This window comes from Rhinopithecus roxellana, chromosome 16, assembly GCF_007565055.1.
Source record: "Rhinopithecus roxellana isolate Shanxi Qingling chromosome 16, ASM756505v1, whole genome shotgun sequence".
In the NCBI taxonomy this organism is placed as follows: Eukaryota; Metazoa; Chordata; class Mammalia; order Primates; family Cercopithecidae; genus Rhinopithecus; species Rhinopithecus roxellana.
In genome coordinates this window covers 4742136-4759681 of record NC_044564.1, presented here as the reverse complement: position 1 = coordinate 4759681, position 17546 = coordinate 4742136, and the positions used below count along the sequence as shown (strand labels likewise).

Below are 17546 nucleotides of genomic sequence, written 5' to 3'. Positions count from 1 at the left end.
CATATGGTCCCCTCAAGCCCTGCCATTCTATAATTAAAAGTGAGAGAACCAGAGAGAAAAGAGGAGCAATAATTTCAAGGCTAAGTATATAAACTCTGGAGCAGACTAACTTTGAGTAAATCACTTAATATCTTTGAGGTTTCCTCAGCTGTAAAGTGGGTATGACATTAAAATGAACCATATGAAATTGCCACTTTATAAGTAAAAAATGGCCAAATGTCAGAAATTTCATATGAATCGAATGAATATATGTAAGTAAATCACAGATCTGGAGGGCAGAGTAAATGAGATAACGTAAGTATTGTACTGAGGTAGACACTGCTAGGTTTTCACCAAACCTGTTATCTTTTCCTAGGCACACAGCTAAAATCCATTTCCCTGTCTTCATTTCAGACAGGTATGGATGATGGCTGAGTTCTAATCAATGGAATGGACGAGAGGTAAAATGACACGTGCCACTTTCAGGCTTGGCCTATTTAAACCTATGATGTGCAACCCTCCCTGTTCTTTCTCCTTCCACAGCAATTGTGGAAGCATCAGGTCAATGCAGCACACAAGGAACAGGTTGAGCCCCTGCACTACTTTTTTTTTTTTTTTTTTGAGACCAAGTCTCAATCCGTTACCCAGGCTAGAGTGCAATGGTGCGATCTCAGCTCACTGCAACCTCCGCTTCCCAGGTTCAAGCAATTCTCCTGCCTCAGCCTCCCAAAGTAGCTGGGATTACAGATGCCTGCCACCACACCTGGTGAATTTTTGTGTTTTTAGTAGAGATGGGGTTTCACCATGTTGGCCAGGCTGCTCTCAAACTCCTGACCTCAAGTGATCCACCCACATTGGCCTCCCAAAATGTTGGGATTACAGGCATGAACCACTACACCCAGCCTGCACTACTTCTCATAAAGCCACCCATCAATCAAAAACATCTATTTGGGATGCTGCACAAACAAACAAAAACCTTGATTATATTAAGCCACTGAGATTTAAGGGTTTATTGTTTATAACAACTAGTATTGTCAAACTATGTAAGTACTTAGAACATGGTAAGGAATCAATAAATGTTGGTAATCACCATGATGATGATATGATGATGATCATGATGACAATCCCCCTGGACAAAGGGTCCACAAGGGCAGGAGGCAGGAGGGCTGGTCAAGTCTGACTGAGTGGCTGGGCCAGGGAAGCTTACCTCCTTTGTGCCGTTGTCTTGGATGAGGGTATAAAGTGGCACCACATGGTTGATTTCCAGCAGCACTGGTGTGGGGCTCAGCTGCTCCTTGCCTGGCCGGCGGCAAAGGTGACAGGTAGATGGACAGCGGCCCTTCTCTTCACAGCGAATCTCCACACCTGAAATGAGCTGGTCATCTGACAGCATCTGGGCTGTTAGTAAACCTGAGAGGTAGGTGATGAAGGGCATGGACTTGAGCTCCTTCTTGCTGCCCAGCTCTGTGGTCTCTGGAGAGGCACAAAACAGGAAAAGGGAAAGGTAAACTCAGGATTACTCAAAAGGCCAGACTCTTGAACTCACAAAATACAGATGCTAAGAAGCTGGTATCCATTGAAGAGGTAAAAAGATGACAGAGTGATTTATTCATGATGCCTTGGAAAGACTGCCAGAATGAGGGTTCAAAGGCCAGAATGGTGTATTGTCCTACCACTTACATTAAATATCTACTCGCCTTGTCTGGCCCTCATTTTTCCCATATGTAAAGTTGGGGCCAGGCACAGCAATCCCAGCACTTTGGGAGGCCGAGGCAGGTGGACCACCTGAGGTCAAGAGTTTAAGACCAACCTGGCCAACATTGCTAAACCCCATATCTACTAAAAATACAAGCTGAGTATGGGGGTATGTACCTATAATCTCAACTACTTGGGAGGCTGAGGCAGGAGAATCACTTGAACCCAGGAAGCAGAGGTTGCAGTGAGCTGAGATTGTGCCACTGCACACCAACCTGGACAAGAGAGTGAGACTCCATCTCAAAATAAATAAATAAATGAAAAATAAATAAATAAATAAAGTTGGTAAGTTGGGCTACATTGTTACTCAGTAATTGTGCAAGATATAAATATTCAAATCTATTTTTTAGACAACCAAAAATTCCTTTCTGTCGTCTGTCAACCTACAAAAAGTATATCCTTCCTTTAAAATTTATATCTAGTCCTATATTTTCCATGCAGCCCAACATTACATGGAAAACACAAGCTTTGGATCAAGCCAACTTCATCTGAAATCTCAGTTCTGCTTGAAAATACCTCTGCAACTTTAGGAAAATGTCAATATCCCGGTGATTCCAATGATAAATTCTGAGAAATGGAGTTAATAACACCAACGAAATCAGTTATGAATACCAAATGAGAAAGAAGGAGGTAGGACTGCCTGGAAAAGACATGATTTCTCCTTTTTGTGTGTGTGCTTACCTGTTCCCTTGTTCACACTTTTCCTGCCTCTTTCTTCATGTGCACACTGAGATCTAATGCGTGCTTCATTCTGTGCCATCTCTCTTGATCTGTAAACCAGTATTTCCCACCTCTGTGCCTTTGCTCACTCTGTGCTGCTTTTCCCCTCGGCCTCTCCACATCTCTTCTATCTATGCTCCATTCCAATGCTACTGTCTTTAGGGAATCATTCTTCATTGCCCCAGCCCTTCTTTTCTGAATAAGTGTTTCTACTTATGAGATCTTATTTAAGTTCATTTTCCCTTCCCATTTTCTGCTGACCTCTAAAACAACATTATCAACTCTTGGAGACCAGGGGCCATGGCTTCCATTCCTACCCACTTTCAGTGCCAAACATGGTGCGAGGGATGTATTTGATACTCAGTCAGAGAGAGAGATTATAGAATTCTGAATGGCTACAGCTATACTCATGATCTAGTCTAGAGTCTCCAAAACTCTTCTGAGGAATCCTAGGGATCCTAGGAAGCACCACAGCAATTGATTGTATAGAAAAAGAAGGAAACTGAGCAGGCAGGGCTCTAAACTCTCATTTCTATTTCAAACAGAGCAGTTTCACTTATATTTCTTTTATAGACTGGCCTTCTATACAAGATTTCATAAAAATAAAGGGTTCTATGGCTATATCAAAAACCTTGAAGAAGCAAAGTGATTTGTACATCCAAGAGGGTTCCTTTTACATCACAGACTATGTGAATGGTATCCTCACAGATGTGCAGTGCGTAATCTGAGTGGTAAAACATGGTAATTTTATACTAAGAGACGGAGCTTAATCCATCTGGCAGCTTCAACGAAGCCTGGTAATGTCAAGGCAAGCTTCTGCCTCAGTAGAAATAGGGGCCCTGAGCCCTGATGTCGGGGAGAAAAAGGAGAGTTGTCTCTTGCTCTTGTTCTCGGCTTGTAGTGACATGCAGCTGATCTGGAAATGGACTTGCCAATTAGAAATACAAATAAACGCAGCCTTCATTCATTACTCTCTGGGCCCTCAGGCCTGGAATCTGGCCTCCACCTTTTCTGTCTGGCTGTCAGCAAATGCTTGTGAGTATCAGATCAAAGGCTCTCAGGGAGGAAGACAAGGAAAATTCCAGTTAACCAATCCTTCACAGGGATTAAAGAAGGGTAGTTACTAAGACAAACAAAACAAGGGTATAAGGAAGGCATCCCAGCAGCTAGAGACAGGATAGTCTTATATCCAGACCTTTCAAAAGAAGATGATGATGACTTTTCATAGACCAGAGGGACAGTTTTGAGGAAAGATGACTTCAAACTTGGGAGAGAATAGCCATTCGGGGAGAAGGTCAAGAGAGAGTCAGAGCAATGAGGACACTAGGGACTCATTAGCCCACACTCTGGCCTAGGTCAACAAACTATGGCCCATGGGCCAAATCCAGTCCCCTTCCAGCTTGTGTAAATAAAGTTTTATTGGAACACAGCCACCCCCATTCATTTATTTATTGTGAAAAGCCGCAACGACAGAATTGAGTAGTTACAACAAAGACTCTATAATCACAAAGCCTAAAAATATTAACTAACTTACCCTTTTCAGAAAAAGTTTGGCAACCCCTGCTCTTGACCTAGTTTACAGATGGGGAAACTGAGTTTCAGAGAAATGATCCAACCACACAAGAATATGGAAGTATGATGGATTAGGTAATGTAAAAATTGTGGAATCAAATGCACCATCAATATACTTAGATCATGCATCTCCAGGGAGAAAAAAATAGACTGGGGCATCTTTTCTTCATATAATGGATTTCAAAAACTATTGAAAGAACACATTTTTATGCTGATCTAGTACAAATCTTCACATTTTACAAAAGAGAAAAGTGTGTCCCAAAGAAGGAAAATGACTTTCCAAGGTCACACAGTGAGTCAGTGATCCTTCCAGCACACAATCCCAGCTTTCTAATAACCAATTCATCATTTAAATGACTATCTCATGTTATCTCATATTTTAAAACACAGATGGCATGATCCCCATAGCACCTTGCTATATGTACATAATTTCATTGAGAAGAAATATAACTTGGTGCTAAGAGTAAAAATCCCCTTGATCAAACAAACATTCACAGTCATTGGGTTAAAGATATAACTATCCATTTAACAACACAATAATCTATAGATCTTTGCTAGTCGGCTTCTGTTCAATAAATCTTCAGTTTTTTAAATCTATCATCCCTATTGGTGCAGTAAAAGCCCACAACCTTGGCTGAAAATTGCACCACAGTAGCAGTACAGAATTTACAGCTGAATTTAAGGGTTAATTTTGCCAAAGGAGGGCTATAATCTGGTCCAACCCCATTGAAACCTATGACCAAAATAAGGAGAGGGACTTATTTCGAAGTCTCATGCACTTGTATTAACAGTGACCCTTTTCTTAGAGACGCGTCACGCCTCAGTTATGATCTAGATGAGAGTTAAGATGGAACACCATTAGCCATTCCATTAATTATTCCTCTGTAGACATTACAATTGCAAAAGTCAATTGCTTCTGTTTCAACGTTAACCTGTGGTTAAAGTCATCTATTCGAAAGGCAAACGTTATATTCTTCTCCTGCTTAAAACTCTTCCATTGCACTTCACTGCTCTTAGGTTAAAGACCAAAACGCTTAAGACAGCACATAGAAAATGTGAGATTTAGACAACATGCTGCCTCTCCAGTTGGATCTCTTATTCTGTTCCTCCTAGTTCAGCTACAATGGCTAAATTCCTTGCATATACCCTCTGCCCCTCTCAATCCTGTCACAGGCTCTTCTCTCTGCACAGAATTCTTTCCCCCACCCCATCTCCAGCCCTGCATTTTCCAAGCTAACTTCCACTCATCCCTCAGGTCTTAGTTCAACTGCCTATTCCTCAGAAAAGCCTTTCTTGAATTCCTCATGCCACTAATGTATACTAAGATATATATATATATATATATATACACACATACACACACACACACACACACACACACACACAGGGTCTCACTCTGCCACCTGGGTTGAAGTCAGTGGCACAATCTCAGCTCACTGCAATCTCTGCCTCCTGGGCTTAAGTAATCCCCCCACCTCAGCCTCCCAAGTAGTTGGGACCACAGACACATGCCACCACACCTGGCTAATGTTTTCTTGTTTTTTTGGTTTTGTTGTTGTTGTTGTTGTTGTTTTGTATTTTTTGGTAGAGACAGTGTTTCGCCATGTTGCCCAGGCTGGTCTTGAACTCCTGAGCTCAAGTAATCTGCCCACCTCAGCCTCCCAAAATGCTGGGATTATAGACATGAGCCACCGCACCTGACCTATTAAGATTTCATATTACAGACCCTCAAAACATCCTGTTCTCTGTATCACCTATTAACGTCTCGAGATTGTAGACTACATGAAGGAAAAGACAGCATCAGTTTTGCTGATCCCATATCCATCTTACACAGTACCTGGAACACAGCAGGCTTTCAAAAATATTTTAAATATTTGTTAAATATATAGTAAACATATATACCCTGTGCTGCCTTATCCAAGCATCGATGAACCGAAGAGCCAGAATTGGTAAATTACAAGGACAATAACTAATAAATGATTGTAGTCAATACACAACCTCTTCCCAAAGTAAAATTAGTGCTCTAATCAAAAGGTCAACAGATGAATAGCTGAGCACTTTTCCAGTTACTCTGACCCTCTCTAGGTTTTTATGTAGGCCCTTGCCATTAAGTGAATGGGAGAGTTAGGTTAAAATACGGTGTCTTTAACAGGCGAAGGAAAAAGAACATTTTTGAAGAGACTTATCCTCTGTTCACATTTCCCATCCCTCTGAACAATGCTTCCAAAATAGGATCATGTCTGGTTTCAAGCCCAATTCAGTTCCAATGACACTACAACCCATTCATTTGAGAACCTGCCAACTGAACTCTCTTTTTTCTCCTCCCAAATTCCTGCTGGGTATTATTTTGCTGCCACCAAAAAAAAAAAAAAAAAAAAAAAAAAAAAAGCCTCAGTTGAAGTGACAACTCCTTGTTGGGAGGGCAGCCAGGGCTTTTCGGCAGGAGGTGATGGCACCGCTTGCCCTCATCCAGAAAACAAAACAAAGCATCAGACTAAGGACTTCTGAGAGAGCCAAAGCTGCATGGATGTTTGTTCAATATTCGGCAACAGTGCAGGGCTCTGCCTCCCTAGTCAGACAGGCTTGCTTTGGCACTAGGTTTGCACTTGAAGCATTTAAAAGCTCCACAGGGACCAGAGGGGCTCAAATTAGAAACATTAAGGGAGAGGGGAAAAGGGTGAGACTTTTATATCATAAAGAATGGCCTTTATTACAGCAATGGCCTCCTAGGAATTACTGAAATTGGATCATTTCTTAGGCGGAGTTACTGTCTCCTGTTGGAGGAAAGCAATTGCTCTGAGGCCTGACTCAAGGACCCACACAAATATCTTTAAGAAGGGGAAAATAGCCAGCTGAAATGCCATTAGCAAGGCCTGCACTTCTGTGTTGTGCAATATGAACTTCCTCAGCCCAACAATCAAAGTCCAGCATCATTAGTGTGCCCTTTATAAATAATAGTACCAACCTGAAAGAGTTATTGTGAGGATTAAGTAAGGGGCCTGGAACAAGTTAAGCACTCAATAAATATTATTTATTATTGTTGTTGTTGCTGTACTTGTTATAATTACATTGCTGTTGTTGTTACATGACATTAAAATTGAAATTTCTGTTCAGACACCAAGGCCTAATAGAAGTAAAATTCCAAAGTCATGCCCCTAGATGCAGAATTTACAAAGGAGATAAAATCTAACCAATTTCATAACTCTAGAAAACTCAGCCAGAACAAAGACATAAAAAGAGGTTAGACCAGGCACAGGGGCTCACACATGTAATCCCAATACTTCAGGAGGCAGAGGCAGATGAATTACTTGAGCTCAGGAGTTTGAAATCAGCCTGGCCAACATGGCAAAACCCCATCCCGACAAAAAACACAAAAATTAGCTGGGCGTTGGCACATGCCTGTAATCTCAGTTATTTGGGAGGCCGAGGCACAAGAATCACTTGAACCCGGGAGGTGGAGGTTGCAGTGAGCCGAGATTCTGCCACTGCATTCCAGCCTGGGTGACAGAGTGAGACCCTGTCTCAAAAAAAAAAAAAAAAAAAAAAAAAAAAAAGAATAAAAAAGAATAAAAAAGGAAAAAGAGAGGTCAGAAAGCACCAAGAAAAGATTTTTCTTTTTTTTTTTTTGAGATGGACAGAGTCTTGCTCTGTCACCCAGGTTGGAGTGCAGTGGCACAATCTCGGCTCACTGCAACCTCCACCTCTCGGGTTCAAGCAATTCTGCCTCAGCCTCCTGAGTAGCTGGGACTACAGGTACATGACACCATGCCTGGCTGATTTTTGTATTTGCAAGAAGAGATTTAAGGAAGTTTTTTTGTTTTTGTTTTTGTTTTGCAAAGAACTATTACCATGTTTGGAGTCTTCAGCACCCTAGGCAGCTCAAGTGTTACATGCTATCTTCTAACTCTAAGTGTTGTGAGAGGAACCCTCAGGAGTGCCACTTGGAGAACTTGAATATATTCTCAGCAACTGGCAAGAAAATGGACTAGGTTCCATCTTCATCTGAAAAAGCTGTAGTGGCCTATACCACCAGAACAGAAGGAGCTGTATGGGGATTGGCCCAAACTCCCAGAGGTTGACCAGTGAAGAATGCTTGTTTCCTCTGAACTGTATACGGGTCACACAGAAGAAAGAACTGGCCTGGAACTGTTTTAAGCTCTACCCAAGAGGAATCTAACAGAGTGATGGGTCCCCCACAGTGAATCTCCATTCGGTAGGCAGCCAGAGAAACAGTAGGTAGGAAGGGATCACTGAAGTCAGCCAAAGAGAAATGGCACTGTTCCAGGTCTTGCGAGAAGTCCCAAGCAATGGGGACTGATGAAAAGCCCCTGAACAAGCCCCCAAGGGAAACGGCCAGCTTTTTAAAGATGCCAGGACCAGAGACTGCAAAGCCAGGTAAAATAATTCTAGAGCAAGTATGACCTTCCTAATCCTGACCACTGCTCTCTCTCTCTTTTTTTTTTTTTTTTTTTTTTTTTGCTTATACAGTGAAGGAAGGGGAAGAAGATGTGCAAAGTAAAGAAAGAGCATGAAGGCCAACCATATCCCACCTCTTAATGCTCCTACTGGGAAAGACAGGGAGATTTTATTTGTCAAAAGATTTGATTGAACTATTGGACTGGAAATCCTAATTCCTGATTTGAACGTATGTCAGCAATGTAAAATATCGATAGTGCTGCTGCCTATTCCATAAGTGATAATAGATTAGATGTGGTCTGCTAAGATTTTCATCTAGAGGTAGAGGGAAATTAACCCAGTAAACATATCACAAAGAGTGGCAGAATCAACTCATATGTATATACTTTTGAGCACACATGTTTTCACAGACTATATTTTGACTATTCTTAACTTGCACTATGAACTGAACCGTTTATATCCTCATTATAGTACACGTCACATTTCTATTGATTTAATATAATAATTAAATGAATATATTTCTCTCCAAATATACCATAAGCTTCACGAGAACAATGACCATGGCCATTGTCAATGAACATTTGCATTCCCAGCACAGAGTTCACTGTTGGACATCATGTAGACAGTCTGCAGGTAAATATCTGAACAAATGAATAGATGAATGCATAAATCTGACTCCTGTTCCACTAGTGCAACACTTATCAGACTTCAGACCAACTATCCCAATTTATCACCACAGCCCCAAAGACAGTTGGTCTTCATTTTATTTTATTAATGTACACTTGATAGATCAGAGAGGTAAAGTAACGTGACCAAAGTCACACAGCTAGTAACTAGTCTAGCTATTTCTACCCAATTTCTCTGCTCTTTCCACTGCCCATATTTCCTCTCTGAAAAACTTTCAGCACCAGTTTTCACTCCTACAGGATGAGTCATATCCGTTCCAAATATTTGTGTCTTCCCGTTACCTCCCACCCCCAGGCAATGTCCCCAACCACCCTCACTCATTTCCATGGGCTAATAGGGTCTCCTGGGTGGAAAGCATTCTGAAGGTCACCTGGTCAGAAATCCCATCTAATTTTTCATTTACCACCAAATAATTCTCCAATTTATTCCTGGACATTTCTAAAGATGTGGAAATCAGTACCTTTCCAGGCCTCAAGTTCCACTGTGGAAAGACTCTATTAAACTTAGACTAACTTCTCATCTGGGAACCACACTTCTCATCCTAAGCATCAGACCCAAGCCCAGAGTTATGTACTTTAGATGCCTTATCTACAGTACTCATGCCTGGTCTCTAGTTGGGGTGTAGGGTCATATTAAAATTAAACAACTAACTAGGTAGATGAAATTCCTATCCCAGGAACCGTGGGGCATTCTTGGGTAGCTTCTGAGAAGGTGTATGTGTATGAGTATGTGTATGTTGTGGTGTATGTGTTGTGTTCATATTGCAAGCACACACACACACACACACACACATTTGGGGAATGGAAAGAAGCAACAGCAGAGATTCCAAAAATAAGAAGACAGAATTATAAAACTGCCAAACCCTAGGACAACTGATTTCCTAATCTAAGTGAATTTGGAAGCTCTTCCCCTAAATGTATAAGTAATAAGTACAATTACAGAGGGGCAGCTATAGCACAGTGTTTTGCTTGAGTTTAAATTCCATCTTTTTCATTTTCTAGCTGGGTGACCTTGGAACAAGACCTTAACCTCTCTAAGTCTCCATTTCTTCATCTGTAAAATGCTAATAATTTTAGTACCTAAATATTGGATTAGAAGATAAATGAGAAACCAAACTGAATGGAAAATATCCAATGCTAGGGTGTCAAGAGCATCATCAGAGGTCATTTGTTCCAGCCCTTGGCATTCATCCTAGCATTATTCAACTCTCGTACATGTCTGAATCTGTACATCTTCCCTTGAAACCTGCCTGATGGTTTAACTGTCAAAAATTTCCCCTTAAATTACCTGTCTTCTACCTACAAGAAGACAGTAGACCAGGGTAGAATTGAATGCATAAGTCTAAAACTGTTGAGTCAGACCACCTGATTTCAAATCTTAGTCAAGTCACTTCACCTCTCCAACCTTAGTGTGTTCATTTGTAAAATGGGGATACTAATTCCTCATCCAACTCTTCTAGGAATAAAACAAGATATGTTGTGCTAGCCCATTTTCACCTATGATCTCATACAGTTCTCCATCATCCTACAAAGTAGGGATTGTTGCCCCCTTTTACAAATGAGAGAACTGAGGCACAGCGTGATAAAGTATAACTTGAAAGAGGATACGTGTCTTCAAGTGAAAGCAGTTAAATTTCTGAGGCAGGTCACACTCTCTGTGGGAGAGGGGCCCCTGGACGCTGCCCAGTAGCCTAGTAGTGGCCAGTGTCTTGGCCAGAATCAGGAATCAGTCGGCATTGAAGGGTAACATCTACTTCTTCCTCCTGAGACAAGGCAGGCTGTGGTCAGTAATAGGAGGCTGAAAAAAAGGTCATATGTGATCTCCTGCTGCCCTCTAGTGCCTACTTAAGATGATTGCTCTGGGGAAACCTCTTTTCTGATCCTTGCCAAAGAACGATCATAGTGTGCAAAGCAACTTGCACTGAGGGAAGCCAGAGAAACAGTAAAAGCTAGCTATGATGCAAGGAAGCTTAGTGCAATGACTAAAAGAATTCTGAAAGAGCATTTGCTGAGGCCTATTCAGTGCCAGGTTTACAGCTAGGCACAAGGGGGGAAAATAGGAATAACAATTTGTTTCAATCCTTGTGGTACTCAAGTGTAGAGATCTGATGGGACATATTGGCTGGGAGGGAAAAAACAGAGATGGAGAAGGAGATGCTGAAGATATGACACAGAGAAAAGATAACTGATGGAGCAGGATCTTAAAGGAGACAGGAAGAGAAAAAATTCCAAGGTGGTAATGGAAGGGATGTGGTCTGAACTTCATACACATCTGGACGTGAAATTCAGTTTGGTCAAAATTAGGCATGCAACCAGGGCCTCTTTGTATAGTTATACAAGTTGAGCTCTGTAAAAAGGTGACAAGGCAAAAGGGCGGGTGGGGACTAAATCCAGCCTCAGCTTCACTTGCCATGCCTGTGCTCATGCAATTGAATACAAGTAGAGGAGCTCCTCTTCCTAATTCATATAAAAGGTAACTTACAGGCTAGCCACAGTCTTGCATGTGACCATAGACAAGCTTCTTCCTCATAGTAGTCTCTGCTTTTTATGTATAAAATAGGCTAATATCACTGACAATATAAAGTTGTTGAGATTTAAGATAATGGGCCCGGTGCAGTGGCTCACGCCTGTAATTCCAGCACTTTGGGAGGCTGAGGTGGGCGGATCACCTGAGGTCAGGAGTTTGAGACCAGCCCGGCCAATATGGTGAAACCCTGTCTCCACTAAAAACACACAAATTAGCTGGGTGTGGTGGTGGGCACCTGTAATCTCAGTTACTCGGGAGGCTGAGGCAGGAGAATCACTTAAACCGGGAGGCAGAGTTTGCAGTAAGCAGAGATTGCACCATTGCACTCCATCCTGGGCAACAAGAGTAAGACTCTATCTCAAAATAAATATATATAAAATGTAGGGTCATGCCAGACACTTAGTAGCCACCCAAAACATGCCAGTTCTTGTTATTATTACTATTACTAGTATTATTCTAACAACATAGTCTTATTTTTAATGCAGTTTTATTTTTAAGATGGTGATAGGAAAAGTGCTTGGACAACGGAGAAGATAGAAAAGAAAACCACATTTCCCAATCTTCTATTCTTTGCCAAACGCAAGACATTGTGGATCTCGTGGAATCCTCACAACAGTGCCTTGGACATGTAATGTCGTAATTTTTTACAACTATAATATACAGCTGAAAAAACAGTTTCCGAGAAGTGACAGACCGCAGTTGAAGGTCATTAGGCATTCAAAGTCTGACTCCAAAGCCCCTTTTCTGTCCAAAGGAGTTGAGATGGATCATTAACAGGAGAATTGCCTTCTCTTTCTTGAGATCAAGTTGTTTTACTTTCTTAAAAACTCTGTTTAAAACTTACCCCTCAAGAACAGATTCCAAGATTAGTTCCTTCCCAATTCCTTCCTCCTCCTTCCAATCACTTCTCAGGCTAGGAGTCAAAGAGGAAATGCTCAGAAACGATTATTCTTGGACAAGGCTTACGGAATTGGAGGCCTCTGAGACGCTAATGGACTACTTTAGATAAAGACTCACAGATTGTCCCACCTGAACATATTTGAAGCAGGAGAGCAGGCCAACAAGGTATACCAGCCCACCTTGGGGCCAGTGGGAGGCCACTTTGGGGCCAGTGGGAGGTTGCCAGTTTCAAACATCCAGGAGGGTATGAACATCGGCTGGAGTCATCTAGGAACCATTAGTCAGTTAAGGGAACCATTAGTAAACAAGCTGCCACTCTCTTACCACTTTCCTGGGGGTTCACAGTCTTGCTTTCACATTTCTAACTTCTTATTTTTAACAAAATGTTTAAAATACTCATGTTAAAAGACCAGCTTTAAACATGTTAGTAGGCATTACTTTTGGAGAACATGTTCAAGAGTTACCTCTCCATTAGCTCTCCTTTGCCCTGTAAACTCTGCTGCTAGGGGCAGGGAGAAGGATTAATGAGCCCACTCAATGAAAAATAAAAGGGCTGAAACTCATCAGAGACTTCCTGTCTTACATTGAGGCTATCAGTAAAATTAATATTAACAATAGCTACAATTTCACAGGCACATATGCCAGGCCAGATGTTCTGCTACTTGATTTGCATATATTATGCCCTTTGGTCTCTATAAATCCTAACAGTGAGAGGTACGTTTCATTATTGCTTTTTAAAGATGAGCAAATGGAAGCTCACAAAGGGAAATTCAGGGATCCAAGAACACCTGGCTTGCCATTGTGACCTTCCTTAATTCTAAGCACTCTTCCATAATATTAGACTGCCTCCCACTCTGCTACATTGCTAGAGATTCAAGTTAAGGTAGTTATAAACTCTGGAAATTGAATATTCAATTTTTGTTGCTTCTGCCCATTATGTCACAGTAATCAGCAATAAATCTCTTACCATAGTAGTCTATGGACAATCAATAGGTAATTGGTTGAAAAACTATGAAGCATCCAAACAGTGGGGTACTATGTACTTAAAAATGAATTAGAATAATATTGTATGTGATTGTAGTAATCACAAATACATTTTACTAAATGGAAAAAATGAATATGCAGAACAATGTTTAAGGTTTTTTGTTGTTTTTAAATAGGCACTGGGCCTCTCTGTTGCCTAGGTTGGTCTCGAACTCCTGAGCTCAAGCAATCCATCTTCCTTGGCCTCCCAAAGTGTTGGGATTACAGGTGTTAGCCACCATGTCCAGCTCAGAGCAGTGTTTAAAGTGCTCTCTTTTGTAGAGAAAAGAAGGGAGTACTATATATATATACACACACAGACATATATTATATATATTATATATATTATATATATTATATATATATATAAAATCCAGGGATAAGAATAGAAGCCAGAGTTTTGCAGTATATCTTCTAAGTTTTAGCTTTGCACCGCACAAAAGTTTTACATACTTTTTCTTTAAATCACAAAAGAAAAACAAAAACAATCTCTACAAATTATATACCGACGGAAAAAATATCTGTAACTCTAAATCAAAGTGTTGATATAGCTGTATAGAGAAAATAAATATTTAGAGTGGCTTTTAAATGCAGTATTCTGATTTTACAGCTTAGTGGTGTGCCACCACCCCCAGCTAATTTTTGTATTTTTAGTAGAGACGGGGTTTCACCATCTTGGCCAGGCTGGTCTTGAACTCCTGACCTCAAGTGATCCACCTGCCTTGGCCTCCCAAAGTGTTGGGATTACAGGCATAAGCCACCATGCCCAGCCTGCATTACTTCTCATAAAGCCACCTATCAATCAAAAACATCTATTTGGGACGCTGAACAAACACAAATTATCTGCAAATCTAGATGTAATGGTCTTATCACTAGCTGTAATATTGGTGATATAGCTTGGATGTTTGTCCCCTCCAAATCTCATGTTGAAATGTAATCCCCAGTGTTGGAGGTGGGATGGGGTAGGAGGTGTATGGGTCATGGACATGGATCCCTCATCAATGGCTTGGTGCTCTCCCTGTGATAATGAGTTACTTCGAGATCTGATTATTATAAAGTCTGGGACCTCCCTCCCTTTCCCTTTCTTGCTCCCTCTCTCTTGCCATGTGATACACCTACTCTTCCACCGCCTTCCATCAAGACTAAGAGCTTCCTGAAGCCTAACCAGAAGCTAAGCAGATGCTGGTGCCATGCTTGTACAGCCTGCAGAACTGTGAGCTAAATAAACCTTTTTTCCTTATCAATTACCCAGTCTCAGGTACCACTTTATAGTGACACAAAATGGACTGACACAATTGGTATTGCTATTTTGAAATAATAACCTGTCTGTTGTGGGCTATAGCAAGTAAGCCATTACATTACTGTGACTGGGAACTAAGCTTTTTCAGCATTACAGACAACTAATTCAGGTATTAAGAAGAGTTACGAAAAATTATGTAAACTGAAATTTCAGTTGGAAATCATAAAAACTTACGACTTGTTTTTCTCTTTGAAAAAATAAAAACATTTCAGAGCTCTGCCTACTGAAAAGGCCTAGAAATAATGACAATGTACTAGCCAATAAATACCCCTACTGCCCAGATTCTGGTTTCTAAATGCTATTTTTCATTAAAAGGAACAAAGGATACTTGGAAAAATTCCTGAATCCAAGTCTGGAACAAGTATGGTACAAGCTGAGCCTGGGATGTTTTGTTGTAACAAAAAACAAGGTCAGGACTAATGAAGTCATTTCAAAAGGACATACAAACCAACTTAAAGAGAATCACATTGGCCTAACATTAAACAATTTGAACAAGGAAAACAATAATAATTGCAATTGATTGACATTTATCAAACAAATAAACTTCCATTAATTCATAATGTTCTGAAAACTGAAACCAAAGCCAAACCAAAACCAAGAAACAAATAAAAACCAAATTAACAAAGCTCATCAGTTACTATTAGAGACTGCTAGGAGACAAACATATTGTTCTAAAAATTGATAAAAGAATGAAGTTATCAGCCATGCTTTGAACTGGATTTCAGGGTAATCACATTTTTTATGGAAATACTGCAGGTAATAAGAGCAGTAATAATGACAGAATCACAAAATTACCATTTCATAATTTCTAATAAAAGAATAAATCTAGACAACTATCATCAATGAATCCTAAAACTACTAAGAGAAAGGCTAATGAGAAAATTTCTAACGAATGGATTGGACTGATAGGTTCTGAACTTGCTGATCAAACTTAATGTGACTAAAAGTAGTACAACAGGCATTAAGTGCCTCTGATATGATTCTATAAGATGCACACGGCAATCCTGTGTGATTCAGGTGGTACTCCTTGGATGACAGACAGAATTTGGGGGTCCGTAGACTTGTATAGGGAAAAAAATTACCTTTATTTTTAGTATCTTATCATTGCAATTTACTATTTCCTTAAATTATGAATGCCACTAACAAAATATAGTAGTATTAACATTTCCTATGACTGACATAATGAAACTCACATATACTTCTATCACATTACAGTTATTACAAATCTCAAAATACTTACGGTTGACCCAACTTAGAATTATGATAGTTAGACTCTCTACTAGATCTTATCATGAATAAAGATGCACACATATTACTGTATCATACTTTTAAAATATTTTGATAATTATGTATTGACCTAATTTATTTCTTTTGTAGTCTTTTGTATTTTATTTTATTTTAAAACATTTTTCTGAGAAAAGGGATTGCAGTCTTCATCATTCTACAAAAGGAGCCTATAAGACAAAAACAGGTGGTGAATCTCTAAAAAAGAGGAACAAATTAACACCATGAGGAAGCACTTAGCTCAATCTGTAATCTGAATAGTTCTAAAGGACAAATGAGCCGACATCTTCAACAAATAACAGCATGGGCAAAATTAAAGTGTGGAACTATTATAGATTAAAAGAACACCATATAGACATTTTGATCCATATTATTTATTTATATTTTTATATGCATTTATTTATTCTTTTTTTTTTTTTTTTTTTTTTTTGAGACAGAGTCTTGCTCTGTCACCCAGTCTGGGATGTAGAGGCATGATCTTGGCTCACTGCAACTTCTGCCTCCCATGTTCAAGCTATTCTCCTGCCTCAGCCTCCCAAGTAGCTGGGACTACAGGTGTGCACCACCACTCCTGGCTAATTTTCATATTTTTAATAGAGACAGGGTTTCACCATGTTGGCCAGGCTGGTCTTGAACTCCTGACCTCAAGCGATCCACCCACCTCAGCCTCCCAGAGTGCTGGGATTACAGGCATGAACCACCACACCTGGCCTTGATCCGTATTTAAATATACAGACTATGAAAGATATTTTTGAAGCAGTTGAGGTAATTTGAATATAAAATGCTAGATGTGATAATGATGTTGAGCTTATGTTAACAAAAATAACTATCTGCTTGCAATATACACTGGGATATTTACAGAAGGAATAATATAATGCTGTATCTGCGATTTGCTTTAAAAGACTCTAGCAACAAAAAAACAAATTGCAGATAACCAATAGCTGAAGCAAAGTTGGCAAAATATTGACAACAATTATTGCTAGGTGATGAATACATAGAGATTTATTATACCATTTTCTCTCCTTGTGTATACTTAAAATCTTCCTTAATAAAACATTGAGAAAAGACGGCTGCCAGATTACACAAAATTGAAAAGGAAAATTATTGCTCGGAAATAGAATGAGGGGAGATTTTTCATATTCTACATTATGTACTGTTTTGATTCTTTCTTGTAAATGTGTGCTCACTTGTATTGTTTTTTAAAGACTATTTTTAGAACACCTTTAGGTTCACAGAAAAATTGAAATGAAGGCACAGAAAATTTCTCTATTTTCGTGCCCCCACCACCCACCTGCCACATAGCTTCCCCTGTTATCAACATCCCCAACAGAGTGGTACATTTGTTACAACTGATGAACGTACACTTACATACCATAACCACGTG

At 40.0% G+C, this 17546-nt stretch overlaps 1 protein-coding gene across 1 annotated transcript in view; it reads right to left on the bottom strand.

Moving 5' to 3' along the window:
- Positions 1–17546, bottom strand: part of LOC104676241 (astrotactin-2) — an 809378-nt gene that overhangs the window by 32236 nt on the left and 759596 nt on the right. The window contains exon 16 of the mRNA XM_030920120.1: positions 1187–1452. Within this exon, the coding sequence (XP_030775980.1) occupies positions 1187–1452 (266 nt within the window). The remainder of the gene's footprint in view (positions 1–1186; positions 1453–17546) is intronic.